At 34.4% G+C, this 13668-nt stretch overlaps 1 protein-coding gene across 16 annotated transcripts in view; it reads left to right on the top strand.

Moving 5' to 3' along the window:
* The window catches only part of capu (formin protein cappuccino), a 259823-nt gene that overhangs the window by 42793 nt on the left and 203362 nt on the right, over window positions 1-13668 (top strand). For 7 of the 16 annotated variants that reach the window (XM_073969010.1, XM_073969014.1, XM_073969012.1 and 4 more), the window contains exon 3: window positions 4488-4904. The exons of the other annotated variants lie outside the window; for them this stretch is intronic. In XM_073969010.1, the coding sequence (XP_073825111.1) occupies window positions 4488-4904 (417 nt within the window). The remainder of the gene's footprint in view (window positions 1-4487; window positions 4905-13668) is intronic. 16 annotated transcript variants of the gene reach the window in all.

A 13668-nucleotide genomic window follows, 5' to 3' on the forward strand; every position in this document is an offset into this window, starting at 1 on the left:
TTTTCTCAAGAAGTATTGACTTGCCCCGGAAAAAAAACTTTTACCATCGTAATTGAGGCAGCGAATGCAAGTGGCTTCCATAAAACTCAAAGTGATTCGAGAGCAGGTCTTAAAGTGAACTTATCCGAAGGAATGGACAAATATATCACATATTCGAATCTGATAGATATATTAGGATGTGCAAAGTATGGACGATATCGGTTACTCTCTTCAAGAGTGATAGTGCGCACAAATTTTCCAAAAAAATTTGGAACTTTGGTGGGGGAGGTACCGGAAGGAGTGGACCGATATAACCTATCTTCGAACTTAAACTAAGTTTGGACAAAATATTACAAAAAAACCAAATTTTGGTACGAATCGGTTATCCGCTCGAGAGTTATCGTGCGCTCCAGCCAGCCAGACAGACGGACGGACATGGCTAAATCAACTCCAAATTGTCTGAAACGTATTTCATCCAAACATACTTGGGGTTTAAAACCATTATTTCGATGAAGCACATTTTCCCCGTATGAAGGTGTATATACCCTCGTTAGCATAAATGCTGAGGGTATAAAAATGCTAATCAAGAAGACCAGCAAAGCTTTCAATCAGTACCACGTAGATGTCGACAGTAGTCAAATATAAAATTAAATATTAATTATTTTGGTTCAGTTCGCCTTAAGTCATTTGGCATAAAAGCCACATAGATAAACTTTAGTATCTCCCTAAAAGAAATGTTACGAGTGAAAAGCTTATGCACAGGAGTAGTGGTGTATATATAAAATTGAATATACCTGAAATCGATCGGTACAGTTATATTGGGGCTTTACCTTAAAATGGTAATGGTAATTTTTGATACAGAATTTTTTTTAACCACTGGGAACCATAAAAAGTGCAAATAACACCCAATCTTGCCCGAAAATATAGATAAGAAACTTAAAAATGTCCGTGGTGTCGTTTTATGGGGCCATACCAAAACGTGGACCTTTGACCGTATTTTTTGTGAAGAAGTTTTTATACCCATTTCATACAGACAAAATGTGCCTCGCCGAAATAATGGTTTTAGACCCCAAGTATGTTTGGACAAAATCCGTTTCAGACACTTTGGAGTTGATTTAACCCTCCGTCTATCTGTCTGTCTGGTTCGAGCGCACGATAACTCCCGAACGGATCAACCGATTAGGTCCAAAATTTGGCCTTCGTAATATTTTGACCAAACTTAGTTAAAGTTCGACGATGGGTCATATTGGTCCACTCCTTCGGGTACCTCTCCCACAAAAGTTCGAAAAATGTTTGGAAAATTGTGGCACGATAACTTTTGAAGTGAGTAACCGATTTTCTCCATACTTTGCACATAGGGAAACGTCTATCAGACATAGATGAGGTTCTAATATAGGCACTATCGGTCCACTCATTCGGGTACCTCCCACCCAACATTTCTGGAAAGTGCAGTTTAAGGACTGCTCTCAAATCGCTTTGATTCTCTTTGCAACAACTTGTATTCGCTGCCCCCATCACGACTGTACACGTTTTTTCAGGGGCATGTCCATACTTCCTGAGAAAATGGTCCAAAATCTGTTAAAAACCCCCTATGTAATATTTTGTCCACAAAAGTTCAACATTTTTATTTAAGTGCAGTTCAGAATCTGTTCGAAGATCGTTTGGAAAATTATACCGAAGCCATTCCTATTCCTGTTTACAGCGATATTATGTTTTTCGTGAACAAGTCCATGCCTTATGAGATACTGGTCCACAATCTCTGAAATGACTCCTAAAATAAAATCCACTTCCAAAATGGAGTATGGCGATCCATTCCTTCAGGTACTTTCTCCGCAACACTTGCGAGCTTTAGTTGTTCATACGCCCAAAAGGGTCACAGTATCTGAAACCACCCTAATACATAACAGCTTATAATATATCTCTGTCGGCAAAGCCGACTGATTCGTTTTAACTTGTTTTAACCACATCGAACCCTAATGACATCCAAATACCTTAAATCGGACGATACCGTTTAATGCGTGGATCTATATACACAACTTTTGACGGAGACGTTTGTTGACCAGTGGAACCCTATATGCCAAATTATAGCAAATTTTGGCTGAAAAAGTAGATAATAGCTTCTAAATATAAAAATATTTTTACAATTACAAGTAAAGAAATTAAAAATTTCTGTAAAGCTATGCAAATACTTTAAAAATCGCTCGATAAAAAAACGATTCTTTCTTACTACACCAAGTTAAGAAAAAAATTATATTTACATGCCCATATTCAGAAATTTGAATATTGTATGTCTTCGCGGAATACCGTAGTCTGGTAAAATTTCTCCCAACTGCTACTCACATAATGTCAGACGTAATTTCGTTTTTGAATACTTTTATGAAATGAGGGGAATTTTGTGGATACTTCGGCATTGTTTGACACTTAAGCCTTCTCAAATGTACAATTCCACTTAAATTCTAAGTGTTTCTAAAATTTATAACGGTTATTTGCCAGATCAATAGAAAATAATTATAAATTTCAATTATGCAAAAAATATTTTTTTTAATAAAATTCGTTGGGAGTTGTGTCCGCGTTTTCAAAAAGTGTCGCTAAAATTGTGCGCACGATAACTCTCAAAGGGAGTAACCGAATTGGTCATAACTTTGCATATGGAAATATTGCATCCATGTATAGATCGGGTTCGAATATGGACTATATCCGTCCATTCCTTCGGACCAACTCATCTCGGATCGTTTAGAATTTTTTCCGAAAAATTGTTCTTGCGGGCCCTGTAACGACGGCGTATTTTTTTTTTTTTTTTTTGGTACCAGATTTTTCTGCCAGTACGTAAGATAAACGTTATATATCGTATTATTTCTTACAGCCTCGAGTTATGTCCGAATATCGACTTTATCGGACCACTCCTTCGAATACTTCCACACAAAGTTTAGGAAAAGTGCAGTTTAAAAACTTGTCTAAGATTTTTTTGAGAAATTGCCCCATACTTTCTGAGAAATTGCCCCACAATCTCAAAAACCCCCTATAGGCATCCGAAGTGTTGTGTTTGCTTCTTTTCTGTAGGTCGGAGGCTAAAAGTATACATACGAACGAACGGTTCAATCGATATAATTCATTATAGTGAACAATGTTCAAATCAAAAATAAACGAACGATCACTTAATGTTGATACAACAGTTTGGTGTTAAAACGAAGGGAATAAATTGATTATACGAACAGCTGGCAGAAAAATCTGAAATCTGAAATCCGGAAATTCCCGAGTTTATAACATCGTCATTTTTGAACGGATAATGACACTGTAAAGCTTGTGGAATACACTATCATATGCAACACAATGTATCTGTAAATAGCCGGCCTTCGGTCGGAGATTTAAGACTTTCTCCTATGGACAGCAAATCTCGGGCACGGGAACAACATTTTGATTTAAATTATAATATTTTTTCGAAGTAAACAAGAGAATTTTCAGAATTTCAGAGGCCCATATCTCGGGAAGTATGGATTTTTGTAATCGGGATGAGAAGATCTACCTACGGTAAAAATTTCAGATTTTTTTCTACCAGCTGTTCGCATAATCAATTTATGCCAAACGAAGAAATATGTGCAGTGTTGGCCAATACATTTGCAACAAAATTGCACGTTTTAGGAAAATTTTTTAAAATATTTTTTTTAAAGTAAAATTAAGTATTGTTCTGCAATTATTTATAGTTCATTGCTTCAAATATAAGAAAATAAAAACTTTTGACCCGTTATACAACAAAAACGTTAACAAAATATGAAAATACATAACTCGCCTTAAAATTTAATGGTCAAAACATATGCAACTGATCCAAATCCGATACAAAAATCTTCAATATTTTGTAGAATATTATTTTTTATATGATTCTAATCATTTGTATTTGTTTTGGAAAGATTAAAAGTAAATAAAATTTTGAAACTGATATCAGTCATACGTACTTCTTCGGGGGAGTGGCGGGTCCTACGGGAGAAGCATGGACATGGGTCCAATATTGTGTTGATACAAACTTTAGTGTTATTTTACAAGTCGTATAATTCCTTTGATCACATTTTCCGGTGGTTTCAGGGTTATGAATCTATTCTTCCAAAATGTACAATCTCTGTTCCTTTTCCATTTGTTACATGTAATCTAATCATTAGTTTATAGCATGACAAGGTTTTTGATTCACTGTGCGTACCATCCAGCCGTATTACCTTTTGTACACCCAACAAATCTCATACTCATGCAAATACAGTCAAATACCCTCAACACACACACATGCATACATAGACTATGTTAGTAAATGTGTTCTTTGCATGATGTTCCCATTTTGAGATTCCTTTAATTGTTCTTTGTGGTTTGCTTCACTCTTTTCCAATTAATTCATTTATTAATTAAAAACTGTTGTTGTATTGTATGTTGTTGCCCATTAGCCAGCCAGTCTATGAACAAGAAATATCCATCTCTTTCTATTTCCGTTTTATTTTATTATTGACTAAATATGGAAAAAACTGTAGGTAGCAAGCCAAAGAAAACGAAATCAAATAAATTTAGCTGGCAAAGCGGCAAATCAAACCCAACTACAAACGATACCCAAAAAGTCTCCAGTTTAAAAAAGAAACGACGCTTGGCACCACAACCGCCCTGTGAAACCAGCAAACCATTAGCAAAGACAACAACCAACGAGTTAAAATCTTCAACAGTAAAACCCAATATTGGAGAAAAAGTGGTGCCGAGCAAAGATGAATTACAAAACGAACAACAGCACTTGGAAACCAAAAATAACAGCGATCACAGAGAATTCATTGAAAAACTCTTTGTCGACACTCTCCAGAATACTCAATTCGATGTAACCGAACGAGTAGATGATGCTGAGATAAGGCAAGCAAAACAAACATGTCCAACAGCAGCTATGGGAACAACAAACTCCCCAAGTAAGTTCATAAAAAACGTAGCAAATGTTAATAATAATAACTCTGCTGGGAATAAGCATTAGAAAACAGCGATTTAATTACCCCACCAAAAGTTGTAGTATAGGTTACGAGTATATGTTATTACATGAAAGAGGAAGAAAAACAAAGTTGGCGGAGGCCCAGCTGAGGACATGATGACATGCATGACGGAATAAATTGTATGTAACATAAAATTCTTAACCCTTGGATAGTCAGAATTCCGTTCACTACGTTAACCAGAAGACAGAATTTGAAATAATTGTAGGTATTTCAAGTGAACTTTTACTCTCATTATCGCGATAATCGATTTTCATATGTATATTCGTTTGACATACATATGTACATTTTAATGTCAAATCGAGATTGATCAGTTGACTGTGATTATAAAGAAACGTTTGTGAAAATGGAGTTAAACAGTCCAATTACAAGCAAATTTACTGTCTTATTAGGATTACATCAGTGGTGCCCCGACTTTGCAAAAAACACTACATCCAGTTCTTTGTTGCTGTTTAAACCCCTGAAGATACTGATTTTGCAAAGTCTGCAAGCACTATTCTGCGTCTATACAAAACGACCAATTTCAAATCTTCATAATTCATTTCGACCATTTTTGATTATTGTCTGTTGGTAGTTTTGCAAATGCAACGGATGCCGACAATAACGTAATAAGTTACTACCGGCTTCATAGTTTGAACCAACCACCATTCGCTTTTTGGGTTTTATTTATTTCATTGTGTCTTTTCGTTTTTATTCTGAGCTGAATGTGGTGCCGATGTATACGTGTGTGTGTGTGCGTTGGACTGTGAGAGCAACAAACAGTAAAGTGCAATTAAGGGGGAACAAAGGCCCGAATGAAAAAGACAGGCTTGAAAAACATGCCTGAATGCTGTTCTTATAGTCGCAGTAAACGAAGTGTGGAATAGTGATGTGTAGTTGGTGATACGATTATTCGAGTTTAACGATAATAAAAACCTCCGGAAAATGTTGGACTTCAGCGTTGATAAAAAATGTCGAAATATGTACATATGAATAAAAGTTTGTTAATCCTTCTTCAACATTTCAGATGTAATTCGTAATATTTCATTTGTAATTCGAATTATTCGATTTGTAATTTGAATTATTCCATTTGAAATTCGAATTATTCCATTTGTAATTCGAATTATTTTATTTGAAATTACAAATGAAATCATTCGAATTACAAACGGAATAATTCGAATTACAAATGGAATAGTTACAAATTTCAAATTGAACAATTCGAATTACAAATGGAATTCTCGAATTACAAACGAAATGTTACGAATTACAAATATGATTCTCGAATTACAATTAAAATAATTCGAATTATATTTGAAAAAGGCGTAGACGTCAAAAATGTTCATTTCATTCAAGTGTGTATGGTATATTAAGTTTGTTTTTCCGTTTGTAACGCATTGAAATAATCATTTGCGGCCCTATATTCCTCTAAAATTACAAGTAGTATCCACACAAATTGAGATAAGAAGCAAATATTGTGCATATATATTTTGTCTGTAGCCAGGTCAAGTTCGAAGATGAGCTATATCGGCAACGTTTTGGTACAGCACCCATTTTACTTTACCTCCAGATTTCAGGTATTTTGTCGTTTTTGTTAAATTTTCAGACCGAATTAGCTATAATTTAGCATTAATAGTTTCTAATGGTCAAAAAGTCTCTACTAAAAATTGTAGACTTAGGCCCACGATCTGGAATAGTCCATATATGTACGACTTGGGATATTTTGATATTTTTATCGACGTTTTCGGGCTAAATTAAATGTACACAAAACTTTTCCTATAAAAGTTGTGAACATAGGTCCAAGTTTTGGAAGTTCTTTTATCGATGTTTCGACCCAAAATTAGATGTAACCTATGGATGAATGTTGGTAGATGTACCACCTGATTTCAGGTATATTCAAAAAATTTCAAAAATTTTTATATAAAATAAAAAATACAACCAAACGCTGGGAAAATTTTTACGGTAACTCACGAGAAGAAAATTTCCTAATGAATTGCTATTGGAGTACTTATCGAAATCTCAACTGGTGATGGGAAGACAATATAAGAAGCCCTTTAGCAGATGAAGCAAAAACATTTCAGCTTGGATTAAGTGAAGAGCGGACGAAACAGAATCAGTTGCGATTGAATTTAATGAAGAAATGTCATAATTTGTGTTAATGTAATAAAGTTTTTAATATTTTTGTTTTACACATATAATAAATTCTTTTTAGTTTGCAATGGCTTGCATTTTTATTGCATCTTTGAACTGCACAAAAACACATTCCGAAGAGTGCTTTTTAACTCCATCCAAAGCACTGCATCAAACACGTGCTTTGGATGCAAATTGGATTGCATCCTAGTTAATTGCGATTCCAAAGTGATAGTTAAAATGCAGTGCCAATGGATTAGTTAAAATGCAGTGCTAATGCATCATTGCATCATTCAGCCTGCTCTATAATCGACAAAAAATATGGTTGTTGTCGATCTGCATATCTTGGGTCTTCTCCAGGATTTACCTCTGGTTAAATATCTGGGAAATGGTGGATTTGCCAGGTCTAAAGCCGCATTGTTATGGCCCAATCATTTCATTGACTATAGGCTTTAGTCATTCTACAATATCCCTGACAATATCTTGCGCAAGTACCCATATTTGGAACATACATACACAGATAATATCACAGTTTTTTTAAGTGTTATTTTTATTTGCATCTCGTAAAACCTTTTCCAGCAGTATGTTGAATAAGTCACACGAAAGGCTGTCTCCTTGTCTGAAACCTATTTTGGTACTAAACTCTTCGAAGATGTTCCTTCCTATTTTAACAGAGGACCGGGTATCCGTTAAAGTAATTTCAAAATGAAACGGAAACAGATGAGCTTTGCGGGGTTACCGAATTCAGACATGGCTTGAAATACCTTGAGGATACTGTCGAAGGCTTCTCTATAATCGACAAAAAATATGGTTGATGTCGATCTGCATATCTTGGGTCTTCTCCAGGATTTACCGCTAGGTAAATATCTGGTCAATAGTGGATTTCCCAGGTCTAAAGCCGCATTGTTATGGCCCAATTATTTCGTTGACCATAGGCTTTAGTCGTTCCACAATATCCCTGACACTATCTTATAATTTATGCCCCTATAGTTTGAGCATACAGCGTTATCTCCTTTCTTGTGGCCGGAACTCAGGATGCTCAGGTTCCCATCGTCGTGTACGCGTTCATCCTACCATATGGTGCTAACTAGCTGATGAATACACTTTAGCAGCGTGTCGCCGCCTCCGGTCTTAAACAACTTGGCTGGTAAGCCATCGACACCTGCTTCATTATTATTTTTGAGCCGATTCATTGTTGTTTTTACCTCATCTTTGCCGGGCGGTATACATTCAATACAATCTTCTGGTATTGAATCTTTAGTATCTTCGTCATCTTCGCTACTATTGGATACCAAACGTTTGGAAAAATGGTCTTTCCATATTCTAAGCATAAGTAAGTCTCTTTTCGTTTGCAAACATTTGGAAATTTATCTGAGATAGGACGATGGAATTTTGGAAAATACGTCTTTGGTCAAGATCGAAGATGGTCTATACGAATCCACGTTTTTGGAATAGCCTCCATATAATGTTACCTCCCGATTTCAGGTATTTTAACGTTTTTAGCCAGGTATTTTGACGAATTAGCTATCCACCAAAAATTGTAGGCATGGGTCCACGTTTTGGAATATCCCTCATATAACGGTAGCATTCATAGGTCTAGGTTTTGTTATAGCCCCATATAACAATACCAACCGATTTCAGGATTTTGTACGGTTTTAGCTACATTTTCGGGCCGAATTAGCTGTAATATCACATTTGGGGCTTGGCTGGTGGTCAGAGACTTCTCCACTAAAAATGTTGGACATATGTCCACTAGGGTTATGACTTTTTGACATTTTTCCTCAAAAATGATTTCCTGTAGCAGGGATGAATGAACTTTTGCCTATTAATCACTATGCTATCGTTTATTCCATTGAAATATAAAAAAAGTTCACGCACAAATCGATTTTAAACAAATAATTTTTTGAAAAAATATATGAAATGAAAATTTTTTTTTTCAAAAAATTATTTTTTGTTGCACGAATGAATAAATATAAGCCTACTAATAACTATAATATCGTTTATTTCATTCAAATATTAAAAAAGTCGCGAAAAAAGTCACTTTGAAAAAATTTAAAATGTTTTGTTTTTTGTTAAAAAATTATATTTTTGAATAAAAGCGTTTACGACATGTTTACGATTCTCAGAATTGAAGAAAAATAGTGAGAAATAAATTTTATGTCATTTTAATTATCTCATGTGGCTCTAAAGTTTATTTTCAATTATATATCTGTTTCCAGTGACTTTAAAAAATTGTCCATAATTTTGATAAATTCAAATTTTAAAAACATTTTGTGCGTGAGGTTTTTTCACCGAATCACCTTATAATTAAGATTTTATGTAATCTTATGGCAAAACTCATCACGCTATGATACAGGGATATGAGGTTGTAAAAAAGTCATAACCCTAATGTCCACGTTTTGGTTTTGCCCCCCAATTATTGTATAAATTTCTGCCTAAATCGGATGTAATTTGACATTTAGGGTTTCCAGTGGCCATTTAAAATTTTGAACGTACATTTGGCATTAATGGTTCGCAGTGGTTAAAAACTTCTCCATCCCATATGTATAGGCCCCATATTACTGTTCCACCCGATTTCAGGTATTTTCAAGTCTATAGCTGACCCTAGTAGCTAAAATTAGGCATTTGGGGTTCGCAGAGGGTCTATAAAATTCAATCCGGCAGAACTTAACGCCTTTTTACTTGTTTTTTATGCCCTATTATGTTTTTGTGCATTTGCATGTAACATGCATAAGGAAACAATATAGGCCCATAGTTCCTTTTGGGGATATACATGAAATCACTTTCTGAGTTGATTTATGCATGTCTGTCCATCCGTCCGTTAGCAACGTACAGGTCGCATTTAATCTCAGATTCAGCTGAAACTTGGAGAATATAATTTGTTTAGCCATAGAAAGCACGCAATTGCTTTTGGTAAAATTGGGTTAAGATTTGGATATTAGGGTAATGACTTTTTTACAACCTCATATCCCTGTATCATAGCGTGATGAGTTTCTATATAATATTATATAAAATCTTAATTATAAAGTGATTCGATAAAAAAACTTCCGAACTAAAAGCTTCTTGACAACTTTTGACAATTTTTTGAAGTCACTATAAGCAGATATTTAATTGAAAACAAGGTATAGGGACACACGACATAACCGAAATGATATAACCGTTGGTTTCTCACTACTTTATCGTCGTATTATTACATATATATATATAATTTTATACTATATAACAATATTTCAAATATCATAAAAATTAAAAGTGGTTTGTGCGACACCTTTTTAAATAATTTTGTGATTTTAGTCATTAATGTGTTATTTTGGTCATTAATAGGCAAAAGGTCATTCATTCATTCGTGCAACAGAAAATAATTTTAAAAATAAAAATTTTTTCACTTGCATTATAGATCATAAAGCTCGATTAATAAATTAAAAAATTAATACTAAAAAATTATCTTCGCCTAAAAAGGCAAAATTTTCAAAAAAAAAAATTTTAATTTCATAGTATTTTTTCAAAAAAAAAAAAAATCAAAGTGGTTTGTACGGAACCTTTTTTTATAATAAAATTCAATGGATGTTATTTTAGGCATTAGTAGGCAAAAGTTCATTCATTCTCACTACAGGGAATCATTTTTGAAGAAAAAAGTCATAACCCTATTGGATATAGCTCCCATTAGGCTGGTTTTAACTCAAAGGGAAAAAAACGATGTCGGATTTTTTTAATGCGACACCCTCTAAAGTGTTAAGTTTTGTTAGATTTTAAGATTGCTAAAATTTGAGCACAATCGGAATATGTTATCACGTGCCACTGGAGCCTCAAAGTTTCCATAGTAATTTGGATGGGGCCAAAGGTGAATTTTCACAAAATTTCTCTGAAGGCCACATTTATGTCCAATCGAAGAGAAAATTTTACCAGGGGGGTGCCGCATATAAAAATCCGACTTCGATTTTTCAAAACCACTCCAAGCTCTCATATATATTTTCGGGCTATTTCACGTATTTGCTACACCAAATGCATTATATATGTCCGATTTCGATGAAATTTGGAATCTGTAACTGCAAAGGGTCTAGAAATAAATTTGCCAAATTTTATCGAAATCGGTTCGGATTTGTATATAGCTTCCATATATATTTTCGGCCGATTAAACGTATTTGCACCAACTTGTGTCGGAGTTTGGTCCAGAAATAAACGTGCAAAATTATATGGAAATCGGTTCAGATATATATTTTACATATATTCCATATATATTTTACACATTAACAGTGGTGTAGGGTATCATATACCTCAATGGTATTTATATGGGAACGCTTTTCGTTTAAAAATATTCAAACTTGTAGTTTCTTGCACGGAAAGGACCTTTAAATTTAGACGTTAAATCAACGTTACATGTTAACATTCATTTCGAAAAAAATAACTTAGCTCAGGTCACTTGATGCATTACAATGAATACCTGCCCAGTAACCGATTCGAACACCTATCGTGCATCTCTAATACAAGAACAATGTCGGTTAGGTTTGCCCAATCAACCAACCCAACCAACCGTACCAAATAATAAACAAACCAACAATGGTCCAACCAGTAACATATAAGCCACTGTTGTTTAACAACAACAATAATAACAAAAACATCAAGTCAGAATGAGAAACGCAACACGAAAATGAGATTCTCATTCCATAATAACAGAGAACAAACAAAATAACAACAAATACTGTAACGAAAGCAGAGGATGAAGAACAAACAGCGGCTTTGGTTGTCTGGATGGATGGCTGACTTAAAGCCATTACCATAATTCTCGTCTGTTGAACTCAGTCGGTTCTGTGGTCTGTCGACTACGTAGGTACACTACTATTCATACTCATTCTCGCACTACTTTTAGTCATAAAAAATATTTTCTCAGTTTTGTTTTGCATTTGGTAGCAACCGGAACACACCAGGTTCAAAATTTTTCTAAAATAATTTGAGTGCTGTGCACGCAACTGAATTTTTCGCCAGTATCGAAAAAAAACAACAAAACATCATAACAAACGGTTAAGAGAGAGAGGTTATGAAAAAATTATTTGTGTCCGTCGTTTTGTCATTAGTTGACCGTGAAAATTCTCTAATAATCGTTAATAATAATAAACGAAGGATAGAGAGGAAAGAGATTATAGAAGAAAACAAATAAAATCGTGCCTATGAAAGGAAAATTGTATAATTGTCGAGAGTGAAAACCCAAACGTGTGAAAAAAATAAAGAAAATCGTTAGTGTTGCAAAACAATTTAACACCCGACACCGCTTCTGTGTGGATATTCGTGTTTTTCGTTTGTCGCCTTTCTTGTACAGATTGCAGTGTAATCAATGCAAAGCAGAACAAACCGCCGCAACAAGTTAAATGTAAGAAGAAGCAACAATACAACATTACCACCGCCAACGACAAGCCACTGAAAGTGGTCAAACAACAACAACACGATTCCTAAAAGCCACAGGTGGGAAACTTGAAACGAATTCAAAGCATCGCAAAACTTTTTGTATCCCTTTTGCTGCTCTTGTTGTAACTTATTCGTGCACTTTTTAAGTATCATACCTCAATATACCCCCGCATATCAGAGTACCATCATCCTCATTTTGTTACAGTTTCGTGTATCAAAAATGTAGCTTTCCCCGCCAAATGCTAAAATATATTTGCCAAATGACACTGGTGATCTTAAGTTTAATGATGAACGATGAAAGAAATGAAAGAAGTGAATGCTGACTTAATGGTTATTGATTTAAATAGTTTTTAATTGTTTTTGTCAAAATCATTAAAGAAATTCCAAGAAGTAAAGGGAAACTAAAGTTTTCACGATTCCAACATTTAACATTTTCAGTAGTGATATTCTGAAATCGTTTTTTAATTGCAAACGAAATGCATAGCACTAAAACTCAAAACTTTTCAATTAAGGAAAAAGAAGTTGGTGAATTTACTAATAGAGTGGCTCAAATTAATAATAGGTCTGTACGATAACCCAAAAATTTGTACAAACTCGTAAAAAATGTTTACTGAGAACTTGCAAATTTTTGTAAATTCGGCCAGCTGACTTTTAATCAGCTGTTGAATGCAAACAACTTGAAATGTTAACATTTTTGACCAAGAAAATTTCACAATTTCACATTTTTTTAGATTTTAAAGCGTTGTGGATAGAATTACTGCTTTAAATAAGTCAAATACAATTTTAAAATTTATGTTTTTGTTCCATTTGGTTTGAAATATCAAAAGAAACAAAAACAATTTTCGGAAACAGCTGACTTTCTTGCAAGTTTTTGCAAAATGTTGTTCGATAACTTTCTGCAAGTTTTCTTGCTTGAGAGAGTAAAATTCACTGAGAGAAGTTGCTGGAACTTGCTGAGTAATTATACCTGGGAACGTTATCGTACCGACCTAATATGTTTCCGGAGTTTTTTAATAGTAGGAAGTAACATAGGCGTTAGGTTCGGTCGGGCCAATCTTTTTATAACCTCCGCCACAAATTGTATTGAAGTAAGCTAGAACAATTTTATTTTTGTTTGTCAGAGTACTAAGTTTTTCCGCCACCTCAAGTATTATTCTTAGAATTGGAATATGATAACTGAAGA

The sequence above is a fragment of the Musca autumnalis genome, unplaced genomic scaffold (genome assembly GCF_047663935.1).
Source record: "Musca autumnalis isolate F117 unplaced genomic scaffold, ASM4766393v1 scaffold_2, whole genome shotgun sequence".
NCBI classification, from domain to species: Eukaryota; Metazoa; Arthropoda; class Insecta; order Diptera; family Muscidae; genus Musca; species Musca autumnalis.